This window comes from Orcinus orca, chromosome 11, assembly GCF_937001465.1.
Source record: "Orcinus orca chromosome 11, mOrcOrc1.1, whole genome shotgun sequence".
Lineage (NCBI taxonomy): Eukaryota > Metazoa > Chordata > Mammalia > Artiodactyla > Delphinidae > Orcinus > Orcinus orca.
Window position 1 is genome coordinate 78046073 of NC_064569.1, and position 21235 is coordinate 78067307.

The 21235-nt window shown below is 43.3% G+C and overlaps 1 protein-coding gene across 1 annotated transcript; it reads left to right on the forward strand.

The window, feature by feature from the left end:
• The first annotated feature begins 1882 nt into the window (after nucleotides 1–1882).
• AMDHD1 (amidohydrolase domain containing 1) lies at nucleotides 1883–21091 on the forward strand. The gene is made up of 9 exons (XM_004269524.3): nucleotides 1883–2134; nucleotides 3885–3991; nucleotides 5366–5430; nucleotides 7663–7940; nucleotides 9992–10217; nucleotides 11200–11324; nucleotides 16566–16659; nucleotides 17263–17423; nucleotides 18783–21091. The coding sequence occupies exons 1-9, from the start codon at nucleotides 1998–2000 to the stop codon at nucleotides 18868–18870; spliced, it is 1281 nt and encodes a 426-aa protein (XP_004269572.1). The 5' UTR covers nucleotides 1883–1997; the 3' UTR covers nucleotides 18871–21091.
• Nucleotides 21092–21235: the final 144 nt, after the last annotated feature.

The following is a 21235-nucleotide window of genomic DNA, read 5'->3' on the forward strand; positions in this document are numbered from 1 at the left end:
GTTGAAATCAAATCTTTAACTTAATTGACCAGCAAGGCAAATAGCAGGATTAAAATAAACTAACAGTAATAATAATACTACTTCTTTAGAGCTAGGCACTGGGCCGAGTGATTTACATTTCATCTTATTTAAAGCTCAAACAAGTCCATAAAGTAGAATCAATTACTCCCATGATATGGATGAGGAAAATGAGGCTTAGAGAAATTAAGTAAATTGCCCAAGGTCAAATAGCTCATAAGTTACAGAAGTGGGATTACGACAAGTTTACTGAACCCCACAGCCTTCTATGTGCCTATAATTTCACCCCGTGCTTAGTTTATACCTCTAATTGCAACATCTGCAAATATGCCTATAATTGCAAAATGTAGCAGATTCAAGTCTTTAGCAGAAATTTTATAAAGAAAATGTTAATATTTCTCTATGAATTAGTGACTTTATGTGTTTCTATTTTCCACTGTTTCTATGGTTGTTCAAGAAGTTCCGTTTGGATTTTATACTTCTCTTATAGTATTATTTCTCTGTATATATTATACCTTTCTTTTTAAAACTGTGAAAGACACACATCTGTTTCTGATTGTGTGTCTGAGCTGTGAGTAATCTATGAATTTTTTTCCCCTTTAGGGTCTCTTTTATTCACATTATCTATTTAATTCTCCCCCCCCTCTTCTTTTTCTCTCTTTCCTACCTGTCTGATCTGTCTCTTTCATGGCCGTAATATGAAGCTTAAGTATATTCGTATTTATTGTGTTCATTTAAAGGCGTTTTTGCTTTCTGTTCTTCGTTTTTAAATGGCTTTATAGTGACAAAAAATGGACTTTTAGATTTTGTGGTTTTGCTGGCCGCAGCTTTCTTTTACCGTATGCTATTTGCGTCCATAAAGTGTCTTCCTTTTGATTGTAAAGTTTTTGCTGGGCAGGGAAAGGGCCTTCCTATCTTTGAATGTCCTGAAAGGCCTAACACAGAGCTTCTAATAAAAGTGTATAAACAAAATAATATATTTGAGAAACTCAAAACCCAGTGCCTGCCAGTGTATTCACAGCAACTGACAGGCAGGAAGAGATGTGGCTAAGAATTACAGACCATCTTCTTTAAACAAACTTAATTCGGTCTCCAATCTCGGTGAGGGCAGGCCCCACCGGATACAGTTGCGGTGGGCGACACTGAGCTGAAACCAATCTTACCTCGACGAGTTTGCATTCAGGAGCCGTTCCAACCTATCCTTCAGGAAGGCGGAAGGATAGGGGAAGATGAGAGAAGGCGCCAATCGATTTTTTAGTCTCGGCTCTATCCTCCCCTGCCCTGCTCCTCCTTCATCTCGGGGACCGTGTGGTAGTGGATCCGGGAGCGGAGCGGGCCAACCGCAAAGTGCGCGGTACTCGCGGTCGCGCGGACCCTGGAGCGACCCACCCCCCCGCCTCCCTCTCCTCCCCATCCCCGGGTTCCCTCTGCGGGCGGCCCCCCGAGTCCCAGGCTGCCGCGAGTTTCTGGTCAGAGGTTTCTCCCCACTCTGTCCCCTCCCGGGACTCTGTCTCAGGTTCCGGCCCCTGCCCCTACCCAGGTCCCCCTCCTCCCCCATTCTGCCCACTCCGGGCCCCCTCGCCCTCGGTGACTCCTTTCCGCCAGGTCACGTGATCGTCGCAGCCCGCCTTTCTCTCTCCCCTCCGCAGAGCCGCAGTTTCCTTACCTGTAAAGTAGGGACAGGACTCTCTACCACATTTACCCAGAGCATGAACAAAGCGAACAGGAAAGAGAAGATTCCATTATAACGTTTATTACTAATCATCATTCTCGTTGCTGGTACTCTTCTTGCCGGTTCGTAGTGGGGGGAGGCGCGCATCCCCGGCGGTCTGGACTGGCAGCTGCTACGAGCGCCCGCCCCCGCCCCGCCCCTCCTTGCTGGCCCCGGGGCGGCGCCGCCTGCGGACCTGTCCCCTCTACCGCCGGCCGCCAGCGGCAGGAGCCGCACAGCCTCTGCTAGACCTGCGGTGCGCAGCGACATGGCGGACGGCCACCGCCTCCTGCTGGAGAACGCGCGGCAAGTGGTGCTGGTGTGCGCCCGCGGCGAGCGCTTCCTGGCGCGGGACGCGCTGCGCAGCCTGGCGGTGCTGGAGGGCGCCAGCCTGGTGGTGGGCACGTAAGTGGCCGCGCGCTCTGGAGCTGCGGGCGACCCGGGTCGTGTGCTGTGGGGCACTGGTCAGCCAAGGCCCAGCTTGGTGCTCTTTCTGTAACTTGTGCGCTGTGGAGGGCAACGCGGTAACAGCCTTTTCGCACCCAGGGAGTCATTGGCACGCCTGCCTTTTAGGCGCCTGTTGCTAATGTATTTGGCCGCCTCCGGTTGTCATTCAGTTGAAGAAACCTCTCTCAAGCTGCACATCCCACTGGGGAGCGTCAAGATCCCGCTTCTGCTGATAAAATATAATTGCAGCAATCTGAAGGCGTAGGGGTTCTCTCCAATGCTTCTTGAAGTGCGGACGGGGGACCACCTGACTCAGACGGCCTGAGATTTTTTTTTTAAAGACAGACTTCTGATGCCGCCCCCCATCCCCAGATCTTTTTTCTTTTTTCAAGTTTTCTTGAGATATAATTGGCATACAGCACTGTATAGATTTAAGGTGAACAGCACGATTTGACTTACATACATCTTGAAATGATTACCAGTAAGTATAGTGAACATCCATCCTCTCATATAGATACAAATTCAAAGAAGTAGAAAAAAATTTTTTCCTTGTGACCAGAACTCCTAGGACTTATTCTTTGAACAACTTTCATAAGTAACATACAGCAGTGTTCATTATATTTATCATGCTGTACATTACATCCCTAGTACTTATTTATCTTATAATTGGAAGTTTGTACATTTTGACTACCTTCATCCAATCCCCTCCACCCAGTCCCCACCTATCCCCAGGTCTTTTGAATCAGGATCTCTATGGGTGGAGTTCTGAGATCTGAATTTTTACAAAGCACGTCTCCCACCCACTTTGTCTGCACCCCAAAGCTTGAGAACCACAGAAAACGTTCAGATGGCAATGGTTTGGGGTGATAGATAATTAAGATTCAGCCACCAGAAAGAGAGGACATTTTCAGTTATTTTCATTTACACTTCTGAGAATAAAAGAACAGCCAAAGTTTGGAAGGGTGGACTTGGAGTGGTAATGGGGGTTGGGTGCCCATCTGAATTGGAGAGCCCATGGCACTGCGATTACACAAGTCTCATCCCTTATCTGAATCTGCTTAGGGTTGTGTAAGAGCCCAGCTTTTAGGGACTCTGTGTTTGTTTGTTTTTAATTAACAAAGAAATAAAAACATTCCCAGTGTTACTGTCAAAAACTTGTTAAAATGAGTTAACAGAATTGCATGGATGTAGGAACCTAGAGCTAGTTGATGGCCGTACTCCACGGAGGATCCAGACCCGACCCCTACTGTCTTGCTCAGCTGAGCACTGCCCTCTTGCTCACAGGCACTCCAGCATCCAGGATTGCTGTGCCATCTCTCATTATGGTGTCTACATTCCAGCCAGTAGGAAGTAGGCAGAGAAAACGATCCTATTGGCTAGAACTTAGTCACGTGGCCACACCTGGCTGATGGGAGATGTGGAAAGGTGGTCTTTATTCTGGGTGGTCATGCCTCTAGCTAAAATTTAGGAATCTAGCACTGTGGGAAAAGGGAACATTGATCTTGGGGAACAATTAGCAATCTCTGCTACACCTGATTTGACTTTTTGCCTTGCATGTGGCTAGAGTCAATTTCCAAAGACACACACTCGAGAAGGAAATACAATAAATATTGACTGACACCAAAAGGCATCAATAATGTGATCATTGGTCAAAATTTTCACAATATTTTCCCCAAAGTTAGTCATAATTTCTTGATTTTTTTTTCAGAGATGGGTTCATAAAAGCCATCGGTCCTGCTGATGCTATCCAAAAACAGTTTTCAGAAGAAACATTTCAAGAAAGAATTGACTGTTCTGGGAAATGCATCTTGCCAGGTATTAACCTCTTTTTCAGTAAAGCCCTGAAAGCAGTTTTAGTAGTGTAAAGAGGAAGAGTAGTAGCTTGTTTTAAACAAGGTTTCACAATGATGTGAAAATATAATAGCTACCATTTATTGAATTTCTACTAGTAAATGTCTAGCTGCTTTACAAACGCACTTTCATGTTGAATGAAACCGAACTGCCCTGGAAGGTAAGTATCATTATCTACACATTGCAGATTAGAACACTGATGTTTAGGGGTGAAATATCTTACCCAAGATCTCTAAACAGGTGAAGGGCAAGCTGGGAGTCACACCCATTCATTCACTCCACTTCTTCCCACTCATATGTTGAAGAGAACCAGCTGTGCTGGGCTTGGGTTCAAAAGCTGTTGGAAGAATTTTATTAATCCATGGCATAGGGGAGGCAAAGACAGCAAATTGCTCTCTGTAATTCCAGAATATACTCTAAATTTGTATAGAGTATGAAACAAAGGACCCATCTCCAGGCGAAAAAACATAAACCAAGAAACCCTAGAGATTTCATTGAAGTTCATTTGTATCTTCAGTGATTGATAACAGAATCAGTTTATTAACCATTATCTCCTACATTTTCTATGTTTTATGGCTTTATGTAATCCTCTGAAACAAATTTCACAAATTTTGAGTTCTGCGCAAACACAGAGGCTAGGATTTATACTTGTGTGCTGTGCACATCTGACAGAGCTTCTACTATCTGGCCCTTGGGGGTCAGGAGAGAAAGTCAGGGTGAAACCTCATGAGAAAGAGCAGAATATGGTAGAGAATATATGGTAGGGACTTTTGATTTTACTCCGATCGGAACCACTAATGAGCCATTTAATCTATAAGGCACTTTGAATGTTCTGGAAGGACGGACTTTACCAAATTGTACTGGGATAAACAAAAGTTTCAAGTGACCATTTTATAGTTTCTCTTTAATTAAAATATTTTTCTTTCTTAAAGAAAGATTCATCTTTCTGATTTTATACTTTTCCTGCTCAAAGTTGAGGGTAGGGATAGTATTATTCTTTTTCACACCCAGATTCTTCCTTGGTTTTGCTCAGCTAATAGATTTGACATCCTGTTTTAAAAGGTTGCTTGGTGAGCATGGATTTATTGGGCAAAAGGAGCTGTATTTCTTTAGGGGATATTTTCATCATGTTGAGTCACCCTCCTCCATTAGAGCCTTCTAGACCAACCATGCAGGGAGTCTTCTTGGAACGACTCAGACAAATTCTCCCTTCTCCACCCTCCTCCAAGATGGCTGACCACCATCGTGCTTTCCTAAGAACTGTATAGTAGAGTCTGCCTGCTGTCTAAGTGCTTTCTGTTTCTTAACTTTAAACGTGATTTGATTTATTGATTACAGGTTTAGTGGATGCACACACACATCCAGTATGGGCTGGTGAAAGAGTTCATGAGTTTGCGATGAAGGTAACTGCAATAAACAATAGCAAATCAAAATAAAGCACAAATATAGACGTGGTTTTCTAGAGTTTGTAGGCTGTTAGGCTTTACAACAAATGTTTACATGTCTTTTTAATGGATATTTTTACTGGCTTGGACTATGGAAATCAATGACAACAAAATTAACCAATTTATAACTTGGTACCAAATCTTTATACTGTGCCCAGGGCTGTCAGTCATTTCAAGTATAATAGTTTTCAAGCTGTTTTAGCTGCCAAATCCTCCTTTTAAAATAGAGCTGACCTGCTTTGCTCACTAATTTCTCCTCTCTTTTCTTTTCCTCATTCCATCCCTTGGTAGCCTTTGAAGGGACTCCAGGAAACAGTTTGAAAATCACCATTCATTGGGGTCAAACTTGGAAAAACATATTATTAATCACAAAAATAAAATGTCTTATATTGTTCCCACTTTTTTTCCAGAAAAATGAAACTTATTAAGAAACATAAATTGTAGTCTTTGTCAGTCATTAATTAGCTGCAGTCAACCCTCAAATCCCTGGTTTGAGCCATTTTCACATTGTTTATTTCCTTGTTTTTAGTAGACTTTATTTTTTAGAGTAGTTTTAGGTTCACAGAACAATTGAATGAAAGGTACAGAGATTTCCCATATACCACTGCTCCCTGCCCCCTGCCCAAAGCACAGCCTTTTCCATTTTCAACATCCCTGACCAGAGTGGTACATTTGTTACCATGGATGAACCTACACTGACACATCATCATCACCCAGAGTTGATAGCTTTCATGTCGGTTGACTCTTGGTGCTGTGCATCCTTTAGGTTTGGGCAAATGTGTAATGACATGCCCCCACCATTGTAGTATCATACAGAGTAATTTTACTGCCCAAAAAATCTTCTCTGCTCTGCCTATTCATCCCTGTCTCGCCCCAGTCCCTGGCAACCACTGATCTTTCTACTGTCTCCATAGTTTTGCCTTTTCCAGAATGTCATAGACTTGGAATCCTACAGTACGTAGCCTTTTCAGGTTGTTCCCTCCGTGTCTTTTCTTCACACTGTTTTTTAAAAACCTGTGCAGCCTGGGCTTCCCTGGTGGCGCAGTGGTTGAGAGTCCGCCTGCCGATGCAGGGGACACGGGTTCGTGCCCCGGTCCGGGAAGATCCCACATGCCGCGGAGCGGCTGGGCCCGTGAGCCATGGCTGCTGAGCCTGCTCATCTGGAGCCTGTGCTCCGCAACGGGAGAGGCCACAACAGTGAGAGGCCCGCGTACAGCAAAAAAAAAAAAAAAAAAAAAAAAAACCTGTGCAGCCTAACAGCGAAATTGGATTATTTCAGAAAAAGAAAAAATTTCTTCAAAAATTGTCTGCCTTTTTCAACAATCTAGAACTGTTTTTAAGACTTTCTTAAATCATTGAATTTCAGAGCCAAAAATCAACCTTAGAGATTTACGGTCCAATTCTCTCATTCGATGATGCAGAAAGTGATGCAAAAAGGGCAACATGTAAAAAATGTTTTTTTACAACCCATCAGGTGTTGTTTTTTTTTTTTAACACGAAATGAACAAAGATCATTTATTATAAAACCATTGAAACTTTCCTTAAAAGCTCAAGTTTGCAATAACTTGAACGTGACAGAATTAAGAACAGAAGGGAAGGGTGTGACTAAGGGAGCCCCGCAGGCGGGCACACTTTGTTTGCACCACATTCTCTGCTGCCCAGAGTAACAGGGGTCCAGTGGGATCCCAGAAAGAGCCTCTTTATTTGCTTGAGTGACAGAGGTCAGGCCCGAAACTCTAGGTGGCCAGATACTGAGGGGTGGAAATGCTCTGGGTCTCTTAGTGGGGACTTGAATAACCACAGTGAGGTCCCTAATCGCCTAAGCTTTGCTTTCTCATGGGTACCGAGACTAGCTGGTACACACCGAGACTGACTGGCTTGTTAAAATACCGAAATACTTTTGTACCTGTTGGTAAACTGTCGCTAGCCTGAGGCCCCAAGTCCTCCCCACATCTCCCATTTCTGCCATCCCAGTCCCTTCCTGAAACACCTCTGACCCCTGCAACTCCCCACCACCCTGGCAGAGTAGGGACTTCCAGAAGGATGGTGCCCCACCATCCTTCCTGATCGGTTGGTGCCTGTGCCATATCGATTGTCAGTCATGTCGAATATCACCCCGTACGTAGGTTCTGTAGAGCTGCCTGCAACCTCCCTGCATTTTGCAGACCTAAGGGTGAACCGTGTGTTCAGTTGGCAGGAGCCACATACATGGATATCCACCAGGCTGGAGGAGGGATCAACTTCACGGTGGAGCGCACGCGCCAGGCCTCAGAGGAGGAGCTGTTCAGTTCCTTCCAGCAGCGGCTTGGGTGCATGATGAGGGCGGGGACAACGCTGGTGGAGTGCAAGAGCGGATACGGCCTCAGCCTGGAGACGGAGCTCAAGATGCTACGCGTGATTGAGCGCGCCCGGCGGGAGCTGGACATCAGCATCTCAGCCACTTACTGCGGGGCTCACTCGGTGCCAAAGTAACCTCAGCCGAAGGGACCAGGGTTTAACTCAGGATACTGAGAACGCAGAAGGGCTCCTGTGGTGCCTAAGTGGGGCTGTGTTCTCCAGGGAGTGAAGGTGCACCAGCACGTTAGCTCTTGCAGAGGGACCAGTAGAGCCTTTGGAAAGGTGTTCTGATTCCAACCTTCAGGCATCTCACACACATGGGTTTAGGAAGGCGGGCCCCCCCAGACCCATTCGTTTGCAAGTCCCTTAATAGTGAAGGAAGAGGAGATGTTGAAAACTCTTGGTTAACAAAAAGAAATTCCCCTGATAGGTCCTTTAAAATGACAGATATTAATTTAAATGGTTTCCCATGACAGTGAGCCCAAAGGCACTTCAGGAATTGAGTAACACCCCGTGGGAGGTAGGTCAAATCTTGACGTCAAGATGACGTAGGGAGGTTTTTATTTTTGTTCATCTGTTTGCTTGTTTAGCAGCAAACATTTTTGTTTTAATGCTGTAAATGTTTTTTTCAACTTTCCTCTTTACCTAGAAAGTTCCTCCTGTATGGATTTGCTGTAGAGAATTCTCTCCCCTTCTGTGTCTGCATCTCATCCATCCCGGAATTACTAGATCAGAAGGCCTGCAGTCCCAGAACCAAACGATCCAAAAGAAATCCAGGACTTGAAAATTCGCAGGTGTCTCCAAAGTCTTAGTGCAGTTTTAAGTTGTGATAACTAACTTAGATAATAAATGCTGCAGGCTTACAAAAATGGTTTAATCACATAAATAGCCCATTTAATTAAGTCATATTAATAAGTTAATTAAATCTTTTAAGGTTAATCATTAAAAAATGTGTACATTTATTTAGTTCTGTGAACTTTGACAAAGAAAATTTTAATGTTAATATTTCATTTACCATCTTTAATCAAAGGAACTAAAAAAATTAACATTGAAATTATTATGAAAAATTTACAGAACTAAGTAGAAAAGAAATATAAATACTTAATATTTCCAATGATGTTTGTTGTATGTTTTTAGCATTTATACTTCTGAAATTATTATGGCTTGAAACTGCACTAAGACTTTTGGGTTATCCTGTCTATTATAGTCTTTTTTTTTAGTAGGAAAGACAATGTGACATGGCAGAAAAGTCTCAGGCTTTGGAGGGACACCAGACCTGGGTTTGAGTCTAGCTTAGCTACTTCCAGCTGGGTGATTTTGAGTTAAGTTTTGATCACTTAACTTTTCTGAACATGAATTGCTTATCTTTAAACCAGCTAAATAACACGCTTATCCTATATGGTTGTCTCGAGAATTAGAAACAGCATATATAAGTACGTGTCTCCTCAGAGCCCACCTCTATCTACCCACCCAGATGGTTTTTGCTGAGAGCCTTCTGTGTGCCAAACACAAGGCTAAAGTTTTACAGAAAATTTCTCCATCTGCCAGTGAGCCTCTGAGGTCTGATCCTTATCCCCGAAGATAAAGCCTGAGGCCCAGAGGATGCCAAATGACGTCTACATCATGTGTCCAAAGTTATATGGCTAGCAAGTGGCGCAGCTCTGTGTCTGACTTCAAAAGCCCAGACCTTTCTCATATATAACTACCCCAGAATCTTAGAAAGAATTTCAGGGCCTCCTACTATCTTCCTCCCCTATGTCTGATGAGGCAGAAAGCCTTAGGCAGATGCTCCTAGAAACAGCTTGGCCCAGATAAGGGGCTCACGGTTGGGTTGTCAAGGAAGCATCCAGGATGTCCTCTACGTGTCCTTGACAAGAAGATTCATTTTTTCAGCAAGGCATTCCCAAAGGCAACCCAGATGTGCCAGAATGGATGAACCATCTGAGTCTCTGCCTATAGGGTCAGTGTATACAGAAGTCTTATCAATACCTCTGCTATGTAGGCTCATCCGGATTGCTAAGAGTCCTGAGTTATAGCTTTGATCTTCTCTTTACCTTTCTGAGGCTTGGGGTCATTTACCTACAATTTCTCAGATTCTCCAAGTGCCAAAAAAACCCTTTCTCCAATTTAAAAAAAAAAAAAAACACTTGCCCACGGTAATCTCACTTTCTTCTTCCCTCAGAGGAAAAACTGCTACTGAAGCCGCTGATGACATCATCAATAACCACCTCCCAAAGTTGAAGGAACTTGGCAGAAATGGGGAAATACACGTTGACAATATAGATGTGTTCTGTGAGAAGGGCGTCTTTGATCTCGATTCCACCAGAAGGATTCTTCAAAGTGGGAAAGATATAGGGTTACAGATTAACTTCCATGGGGATGAACTCCACCCAATGAAGGCTGCTGAGGTATGGGTGACCTTTTGCTTTTCCTTTGTCGACACTCGTGCTGTGGAAAACTTAATGAGTTTGTTCAAAGGAAGGAGTAACCATCTGAAAAGATAGAGAGTGGGGAAACTTGTTTGAAATATGTGCAGGTTGGTGTGGTTGAGCCTTGGAATCCCAGACTTTTTTGCTGATCATTTACTTTTATTATTTCCTCCTGGTGATACTAGTAGAAAAAAGAAGTACCTCTGTGATCTCATTCACTAAATTCACAACCTATTTTGATTGGCACGCAAAGCCACCCTAGCTCAGTCTGTTAATTTCACAGGTAGCTTCTAGGGTCTTTCTGTGGCAGCATCCAGAGGGCTTTTAGTGGAGCATACCATTAATGGCCACAGGAGGATTTTCACATCTATGTGTCTTTTCCAGATTAATTTATTCATGCTTTCTACAAATAGTTGAGTATCTACTGTGTGCCGGGCATTGTTCTAGGCACTGAGAATTCAGCAGTAAGACGCACCAGATCCCTGCAGTTGGGGGTCTAGCTCTTTCCTCTAAGCCCTGGAGCTACATAAACAACTGCCCTTGGGGCATAAATACAGATGTAGATAGTCTACATGTGTCTCGACCACCACGCGTTCAATATGATCTCTTAATATCACGTCCAAATCTTGTCCCGTGTTTCCTGCCCCAATGAATGACGTCATTATCCATCTGTTGCCTAAGTCGAGACCCTGGATATCATTTTGACTCCTCCCTCCCCCTCACCTACTGCATTTCAGCCAACCAGCAAGTCCTCCCAATTCTCCTCCTAAATATCTCTGGATCCACTTCACCACACTGCCGACTTCAGATCACCGAGCTTGTGCTCGTGAGAGGTAGTTGGCAAGAAATCTTAATAATAGAGTGCTGTTTATTTTTGCAGGAAAACCATTTGCTGGCACGTTATTGATTTGTTTTTGCTGTTGGTGAAACTTCTCTCTGTCTCTCTGCCCATTCTGTTTAGCTCGGGGTGGAACTGGGAGCCCAGGCAATCAGTCACCTGGAAGAAGTGAGTGATGAAGGCATTGCTGCCATGGCAGCGGCCAGGTGCTCTGCTGTCCTCCTGCCCACCACGGCCTACATGCTGAGGTGAGGTTGTTTCTCCCCCCAACATGAGAGCTGCAAGTATAAGCTGTGGACACACAGACTTCCAAGATGCCCAAATATTCATCACCCTTACAAATCCCTTAAAAATGCAGATCAGGGGCTTCCCTGGTGGCGCAGCGGTTGCGAGTCCGCCTGCCGATGCTGGGGACACGGGTTCGTGCCCCGGTCCGGGAAGATCCCACATGCCGTGGAGTGGCTGGGCCCGTGAGCCATGGCCGCTGAGCCTGCGCGTCCGGAGCCTATGCTCCGCAACGGGAGAGGCCACAGCAGCGAGAGGCCCGCGTACCACCAAAAAAAAAAAAAAAATGCAGATCAGGAAAACTTAGCTCATGGAAGATGCTAATACTGGTATGATATTTGTAATGAATTACCCTGAGGAGGGAGCTTAGACCCGAATTGTGTTTGAGTGGTGGGATTACTGGCGAGAGTGGCGCTTTCATTTTCTTTCTTCCTCATTTTTGGAATTCTCCAATTAAAAATCAATATGTATTACTTTTATAATTAGAAAATAGTGATATAGGCTTTATACTTTAAAGGCTTTATACTTATGCATAAGATATTAGGGATATTTCACAGTATTCTGAATCTGAATGAGCTGCTTTCTAAGAGGATACAAGTGGGGACCATAATCCTCATAAATCCTGGGAGTGGGAGGAAAGAGGAGATGTCTAAGTATATATTGTGGCATCTCCCCGGGGATTTGGCTGTGTGCCCTCAGTGGACTGAGTCCGTGTAGTCCATCTTTTATCACGGCCATTGCTCCAGTTCAAATATGAGACCTGAGGTCTCTTGACTCATTGAACCGCTTCCATAACAGCCACCGAAGTTGTGGTCAGAAGGTCCAGCGTTCAAGAGGCAGTTGATTTCCTCTTAGGACTGGGTGCTTTCTCTGCGGTTGTGATACATGGTTTTTTGTGGGGAGGGGCGTGATTCGCCAGTTATGGCCTTAGGACAGTGGTTCTCAAACTTGGAGTGATTTTACTCCTCAGGGGATATTTGACAGTACCTGGAGACATTTTTGGTTGTCACAACTAGGGGGTGTCACTGGCATCTAGTGGGTAGAGGCCAGAGATGTTGCTAAATATCCTACAGTGCACGGAAAAACCTTCTACAACAAAGAATCATCCAGTCCAAGACATTAATTGTGCTGCGATTGAGAAACTCTGCCTGAGGGATTGGAAAAACAGGTTCAAGTAACTTTTATAAGGGAGAAGAAAGGAATATTGCAGTGCTTTTTTCAAATTTATTATGATTTTATACACCTATATATATAAAATATTATACATTTCTCTTATTACTATTCTCTTAAAGAGTAGACATAATGTAGGTTACCGTCAGGAAATATCCATTAATAACTATTCTCAGTATGATCAGCTGCTTTTCTTGCAAATCTCAGTAGTCATCAGAGTCATCAATCAAGACTTAATCTGGTTAACTTTCCACCACCCAAGGAATAAGTTTTTACAAAAGAAAAGGATTCCTTTAACTCACCTTGAATCTCTTAAGACAGAGCAAAAATCTGAGACCTGCGGTGCTGGAGGGCAGTTCAGCATTAAAAGTCTGCACTTTGTCCCTATGCCAGTGGCCGCTGCCACGTGCCATCACCACAAGATGGGTTTAACATCCTGTTTGGATGACAGGGGCAACCAAAGAGAAAGCCACGCTCTTCTCTGGCTTCTCTGTTTCTGTATTTCTCTGATCTCTCCATCAGGAGGAACCTGCAGGTTTCCCCGCTGCGCCCTGAACTCTCTTGACTCTCATTTCCAGAATAACCATTGCCTTATGCCACTCAAGGGCTTCTTTTAATCATTATTTTATGCATCTTTGTGTATAATATTTAAATTTATTCAGGACACATTCGCCTTAGTTTATCTGGAGCCCCCTTTATAATTTTACTGCCTTGTACATACATATATTTTTCCTCCTTAAGTAGTTCGGGAAAGGGAGGGGAGGCCGTCAGAGTTACCGGCAGGGAAATTTTAACATCTACCCTTTCCTCACTCTGTACCTCTGCTTCACCCACCTCTCTCATGCATTGTCCTAGCAGAGAAACACTATTTTAAGTGGTCCTGGAAACTGCCTGTCGTAGACTGGGAATGCTACAAGGGCAAGTGTCACCTCTGTACCCCCAATCCTTGATTAATTTCTGTATTCAACACGCGTGTTGGGGGCCCACTACTTGTCAGGCACTGTTCTAGGCACTGTGGATCCAGCCACAAGTAAAACAGAGTCTTGTCCTCAAGGAGCTTACATTCTAATGGGGAGAGACAGACAATGTGCAAACCGACCAACGAACATAGAAAATGTCAGGTGATGCTTGGTGCTGTGAAAACAATCCAGGTGAGGCGAGAGGATAGAGAGTGTTTGAGGAGAGGGTGCTGTGTTTTTAGGGTGGTCAGGGAAGGCTTTTGGAGGAGGGGACATTTGGGCAGAGACCTCCAGGAAGTGAGGGAGCAAGCCATATCTGGGGGAAGGAGCCGGGATAACTAGAAGAGTGTTCTGAGTGGCTGGATGGTGAGTGCAGCGGTAGAAATGCACTGAGAGTATTTGAGGAACAGCAAGAGTGAGGCCAGAGAGGCACAAGCCAGGCAGGGAGAGAGAGGAGACGAGGCCAGAAAGAGGGGCAGTTCTTGAAGGGCTGAGTTCATGGTGCAGACAGCAAGCCCACGGGAAGCCACTGAGAGTGGTTCAAAGCACGGCGACACGATCTAACTTATTTTTCTAAAACATCCCTCTGGCTGCTAGGAAGAGAATATATTTTAGGGGACTTGAGGGTAGAAGCAGGAAAGCCAGTTAGGATGGTCTTAACAAATATCCTAGCAAGCAATGATGGTGACTTGGATCCAAGGTGGTAGCAGAGGGATATAAAAATGAGTTGGATTCTGGATATAGTTTTAAGGGGGAGCCAACAAGATTTTCTGATGGGTTGGATGTGGACTGTGAGAAATGACTCAAGGATGACTCTGAGGCTTTGGTACCTGGCACAGAGTTTTCACTAATGGGATGGTTTTAGAATGACTCTGGCTGAATTAATGACCAGGCAAGTTTTATTGATCTCCTTGTGTTAGATACCATATGCTTTTCATTGAAGCTGCCAAGAAGTCCCTGTATTTTGGGGAGAAAATAAAACTGAGGTGCAATGAAAACACAATAATAAAAAATTAAAGAATTCCTTTAACAAAACATAATCAATCAGCTATTAATACCAGGCACTGTACTGGTACTAGAGACACAATGGTGAATAAGACACACATGGTCCTTCACAGAATTTGCAGTGTAAGCATATGAAACATGATAAGTGAATAGACAGTAATACCTATAGAGGTAATGAAAAGGATAATCGCTTCTGGCTGAGTGACCAGGGAAAGTGAGCATGGGTGGGTGAGAGGTGAGCTGGGCCTGGGAATATGAATGCATTTCAGGGAGGGGTGGATATTCTAGGCAAGGAGAACGGCAGACTCAGAAATGTACAAATAGAAAACCCCAGTGGTTCGAGTGCAGTATTGGGTAGGACAGGGATGAGAAAGGAGGCCCTGAAAGAAGTGTGGGCTCAGTTTGCGGGGAGCCTCGAATGCCAAACTTAGGTGGACTTTGTATAAAACATAAAGAGAACCTACTCTGAGCACAGAATTATTATTAATAATTAATATAATTATTATTAATAATAAAGTTATTCCATTCTTTGCCATATTTAGTACACTCCTAGAATATAACAGTATCATTCATTCATTCAATCAAAAATATTAATTAGCCAGAGACAGGACTGGGTGCTGGGACAAATTATAAGAAAAAGAAATAATCCTTTCAGTGATCCTTAGCCCCTGCTGGACTTGCCAGCAGAGGGGCAGGTGTAATAGTCTTAATACTTTACAACCAACCGATCAATCAAATTGAACTTAAGGCTAGAGTAGGGTCTCAAAGGAGGGGTCAGGGTTACCCTCAGCAGCTTTATTTAAAGACAGCTCCTGGGCAGTACAGGTTCATAATGGCTGAGTACCAGTCCACTATCATTGTCATGAAACAATAGCTATTGTTTCTAAAATGGAGGGGTGTGGGGTGCTGGGGAAGCCAGAGGAAATGAGGGCCAACAAGGTGACTGGGAAGGCTTTCCAGCGGAGGTCTCTCCTTGACCAAACTTCATTCAGGCTCCTCTGAGCCCCTCTCTCCACTAAACCTCAATCTTGCCTGTAAACCTACAGGTTCTTAGCACAAATGATTTTATTCACCCATCTTCCCCGACATTATAAGACTTGAACAAACACTGGCATAGTTTCTAACAGCTCCAGGATGCCTCCCTAGAATGAGCCCAGGCCCCCTTAGAATACCTGTCTGAGAAAGCCCAACCTGCCAGGAAAATTAACTGTTTGTTCCAGTAAAACCTGGTGATAGGCAGATAGGCCTCTGAACTTCCTCTTAAGCAGTTACTTTAAAAAGCTCGCAAGGGCTTCCCTGGTGGCGCAGTGGTTGAGAGTCTGCCTGCCGATGCAGGGGACACGGGTTCGTGCCCCAGTCCGCGAAGATGCCACATGCCGCGGAGCAGCTGGGCCTGTGAGCCATGGCCGCTGAGCCTGTGCGTCCGGAGCCTGTGCTCCGCAACGGGAGAGGCCACAACAGTGAGAGGCCTGCGTACCGCAAAAAAAAAAAAAAAAAAAAACACAAAAAAACAAAACAAACAAACAACCAAAAAAAGCGTGCAAGGAGGTCAGGGAGATACCTAATCCAGGAAGAAGCACAAATACGTTACATATTAGTTTCTTGGGCCTTCAAAAATTTAAAGGACCTATAATAATGTTTGAGACCCCCTTTCCCTCCCAAAAAAAAGGAGAGGGAGAGATATGAACAAAAAATTGTAAAATATTAATTTAAAAAGCATTATTTAAACCTCATTGTTTATATTTGGGAGTCAAAAAAAGTTTATTACATTTGAAAACAATTTTAAGTTTTCTTCCTTTGCAAGGAACTCCGAATATATATAAAGATTGTCATGATAATCCCAAATTTAAAAAGCTAGCCACAGCCACGTGATTTCCAAAGCGGGCTGATAAAAATCAGGAGTCCTGGGCTTCTGCTGGACGCCACCACTAATCACTGAAGCTTGAGTTTCTGTTTCTTCTTCCAGAACACGAAGGGGTTGGATATCTTTAAGTCTGCTTCAACTCTGAACATCTGTTCTTCAAAAGTTCCACTTCTAGAGACTGACATCATTTTTTTCCCTCTCCTTAGACTGAAGCAACCTCGAGCCAGGAAAATGTTAGATGAAGGGGTAATAGTCGCTCTGGGTAGCGATTTCAACCCTAATGCGTATTGTTTTTCAATGGTAATTATTTTTAATGTGCCTTTCATAGTCTATGAAACTTCTACGAAGCATATAAATAATTTAAAAATATTTCACTAACTGTTAAAATGTTTCAAAGATCTGAAAAGGTTTTCCTGTGAAACAAGAAGAGTGTGGACAGCAGTGTAATTGGGTATTTCTGTGCCACTTGAATGCCTCCAGGCTGAGAGAGAAGAGAGAAGGTTCTATTGATACTATGCTTTGATGCAGCCTCTGGGCATTGTGGTTTTATAGTAACCTATTTCCCCTCTCAGAATTGCATAAGCTCAAGGAAGTTTAGTAAGTTTTAGTAAGTAAATGTGGAGGTGAGCTTCATCGTACACAGTAAGTGGCCTTGAAAAGTAATAAATAAATATTAAATACATATAGGGGGTGGGTGGGTAAGTAATCTCTATAATAAACGAATCTTTCCCAAAGCATAAGGATCTTTACGTGTAAATGTAAATGTAACTTTTCTCATACTGATTTAGCCAGCTCCACTTATACATTTAACTATCATTATTTGTTGTGCTGTGTTGAGAAATGTCCTAGGTGGCAGCTGCCGTCTTGTTGCTTTCCTCCAATGCTTTTCTTTTCCCGTCTTAGCCGATGGTCATGCATCTGGCCTGTGTGAACATGAGAATGTCCATGCCCGAGGCCTTGGCCGCTGCCACCATCAATGCCGCTTATGCCCTGGGAAAATCTCACACTCATGGATCTTTGGAAGTAGGCAAACGGGGAGATCTCATTATCATCAATTCATCCAGGTGCGTGTTCTCCCAGCTGAGCCATGTTATTGTATGCCCACTGTAATATGGAGACTTGGTTTAAATCCCTTTTCCACTGATTATTAGTGTCAGGCTCTGTATAAGCTCAGCAGCTACCCAGTCTTCTCAGTGTCACCCCTTTCTAAGCAAAAACTCTCCCTCCAGGTCCTAAACTGCAGGGTAGACCAACTTTTCTGGTCTCTTCATCCATCTTATATCTTTCATAGATCTCCAGGTTTCTGCTCTGTTTACCTGGACTTTGGACTTGTGCCCTCTGGCCTGTGTTTGTTTTTCTTCTTGGGTTCTGACCTTTTCTGCTTGTGTTGGGCCACGCAGGTCCCAGCTCTGGCTTGTCATCCTGGTTCTGATTCATTACCTCTCTGACTTCTCATTCCTGCTGGATCCCAAAAGCCTTGCTTCAGTTTTCCTGCCTCTTGTTTTGTATTACTCACTCACAGCCTGCTGCCTCCTGGGCCTCCAGTGTAACAAGTTGAGTTTTATTGTTCTAAATCTTTTTTTTTTTTTTTTTTTATTGTTCTAAATCTTAAAGTTGTGAATCCTATGGTGTCTGGACCCTAGCAAGCCTCTGCCAGGCCTTGGACCTCATGTTCAACAGAAGAGAGTGTCTCCATCATAATTCTACTCTCAAGGGTCATCAGCCATTGTCTCTATCGAGAGTGATGCTGGTGTTACCACTCATGCATCATTTAACTGAAGCAATTTTTTTTTTTTTTTTACTGTTCCAATAACACTTTATTTATGGACATTGAAATTTGAATTTTATATAATTTTTATGTCACAGAATATTATTGTCTTTGTTTTTCATTTTAAATCCTAATTTAGAAAACCCCAAACAAGACTATCTTAGCTCAAGAACAATAAAAAGCAAGCAGCAGGCCAGATTTGGCCCACAGACCACAGTTTGCCGACTGCTAGCCCAGAACAGTGGTTCTCAAAGTGCAGTCCCAGCAGCAAGGGCATCCTCTGAGAATTTGTTGGAAATGCAACTTCTCAGGCCTCTTGGACAGTCTACCAAACCAGAAACTCCAGGAGTGGGCCTAGCATCTCTGTCTTAAAAAGTCTTCTAGGTGAAAAAGATACATGCTAAAGTTTGAGAAGCACTGATCTGGAGTCATTGTTCTAATGTGAATCAAATATTTTAAGATCAAATACTTAATATCATTAAACAATATTGGATTTATCATAGACTAATTATCATAGTACTCTACCATTTTTTAAAGAGCCCAAATATTAACTACTAAGGGTAAAAAAATTTTTAGAGAATGTATTTTGAAATTAGCATTTATTGACAGAGTGATAATTTTGACTTGTATCTGTTTATGTTTGATTTCTTTCTAGATGGGAGCATTTGATTTACCAGTTTGGAGGCCATCACGAATTAATTGATTATGTTATAGCTAAAGGAAAAGTCATCTATAAAAAATGATTGATCTGTAAGGAAAGAGCACACTGTTCTACTGTTTAAGTCAATACAGTTATATTAAAAGTTAAAATACTTTAGTAGTTTACCAGAATGATGTCACTTAAATCTATTTCTGTATTTTGTTTATCCACTTGAAAAACCCAGGGGATTCACTTATTTTAACATGTGCACCTGGACGTATAAGCAAGTAAACCATTGGTGATGATAATCTCAACGGATTAAATTACTTCACAAAGATTTTCTATAAATATTCTGCAGATTAATATGATGGAGTATCACAGAAATGCCTTTGTGGGGAAATGCAGATTGGCAAATAGGTAGACATGGCTTAAAATTCCAATTGTGCTTCTACTTTTCAAATTTCAATTCTTAAACTATATTTACTGAAAATTGCGGGGGGGAGTGGGAAATCCAAGTCAAATGCCACAAACTAAGCTAAAATGTAGCCATCTGTAATAAGCAAATAGTTTTTCTTTTCCCCACACAGTGTGTCTTTCTAGATGCTCTTCGAATGCATTAGGGTCCTCTGAGGGAGGGTGTTCTTCTGTTTTCTTCTCAACCCTTGCAATAGAGCTTCACAGCAGAGCTCAGGACTTGTCATTTTGTACACAAGTATAGGGACCTTCTTGTAATGGATGCATTTTGACCAAATCCAATAATGTAATTTTTTAAAAAGTTTTAAAGTTTTTGATTCTTCACATTACAAATGTATAAAAAAATCTATAGCTTTCAATAAATGTTTGCTGTCACTATTATTGTTGTTGTTTACAGCCCTGGAAGCCAGTCAGTGGTGTCTATTAGAACCTTTTAGGAAATGAACAAATTACAGAAGAAAGTGGATTACATAAAGAAAAAGTGGATGATTATATAAACGAGTGTTTCTAAAGCCATGTGTTTACTTGAAATGTTTTCAAACGCTTTGATCATTCTTACAATCACAACTGCATGATAAAACTTTGTCCTATTTATGAAGAAATGACTAGAGAAGTAAATATTAAGTACCCAAATGATCACCTATGTCAAGTTAATAGAGCCTGAACCAATGAGGCTTTACTGTATTCAACACAGATCAACTCAAGATACCCCTTGTCAGAAGGTTAAGGGTAACAGTGCACATCGCTATCACGGGCTAGTAGCATGGGGTACCTGGAGCTCTGCCCCTCACATGCTTGGCGAAGAAGCCGTGAGGGGGTTTGGGAAGCACGAGTTGCTGTGGGAGACGCCTCCCCTATGACCAGTTTCCTAGTCGATGGTGGGAGTTTGGGATGCAGGAGATACATATAAAGGCCAAAACTAAAGATTAGGTCTGTCCTGGAACTCAAGCCACGTAGAAGTATATCCTTATAACTACGGAATAAAAAGGTGAAGCACTTCCTATTTTCTTTCTAGGAGATATTCACTCTACGCAAGGAGTGTTCATGTCTTTTTTGAATGAAAGCAGAAGATACCCACCTGGAACTGCTTTAGTCCTCCCAGGCCAGTGTCCTGTAAGCTCTTGCAACTCATAGGAGCTGGCTGGAAATGCAGAACTTCAGTTCTATTCCAGACCTGCTGAAACAGAACCCGGTCTCGACAAGCCCACAGGTATTTGTATGCCCGTTCAAGTCTGAGAAGGGCTGTGGTCTAGACCCTAGCCACATGGGCTTTCACACTGTGCCTCAAAATCGCCATTTGTTTTTGCTGCTCCAGGCCTTGCAGCACTGTTCCCTCTGCCTGGAGTGCTTGCCCTCTCTTCTCTAAGTGGGAAGTCAGAGCTAGCCACTGCCCCCCACACCAAGCTCCCATCCCTCTATGATAGCCTCTATAGCATTGCAGTCAAACTGTCTTTCCCTTTAGATTGTGTGTTAGTAGAGGGCAGGGGCCTGGTCATGTCCCCAGGATCTAGTGTAGTGACTGGTTCATAGTAGGCGATCAGTGAATGAATTAATGAATGGCTGCACAAGCATACAGACGGTCCTAGGGAAAACTGCTTATTAAAACACACTCAGCAGGCCAACCCAGGAATGCAGTGTTAAGGAAAATACTTGTTATGTATATTGGAAAAAGCATATGAATTCCGGAATATAATGGATGATGCTTACGGGGGAGTAAAGTGGAAAAGTGAAACCCAACGAGAAACAATTCCATGGCTGGGTGGAAAATGGCATGGCCATCCTCAACTTGAGAGATTGGAAAGATTTTGATGTGAGGGAAAGGCTCCGGAGATGGAGCATCATGGGGTGTTCAGAAGGGGGGGATGCCTGAGTCTTCCTAGAGTGGAGGGTTCAGTGGGGGCGGGGAAGGTCAGATCGACTCAGGTTGGGTCTTAGTTGCTGCACGCGGGCTTTCTCTAGTTGCGGCGAGTGGGGACTACTCTTTGTTGTGGTGC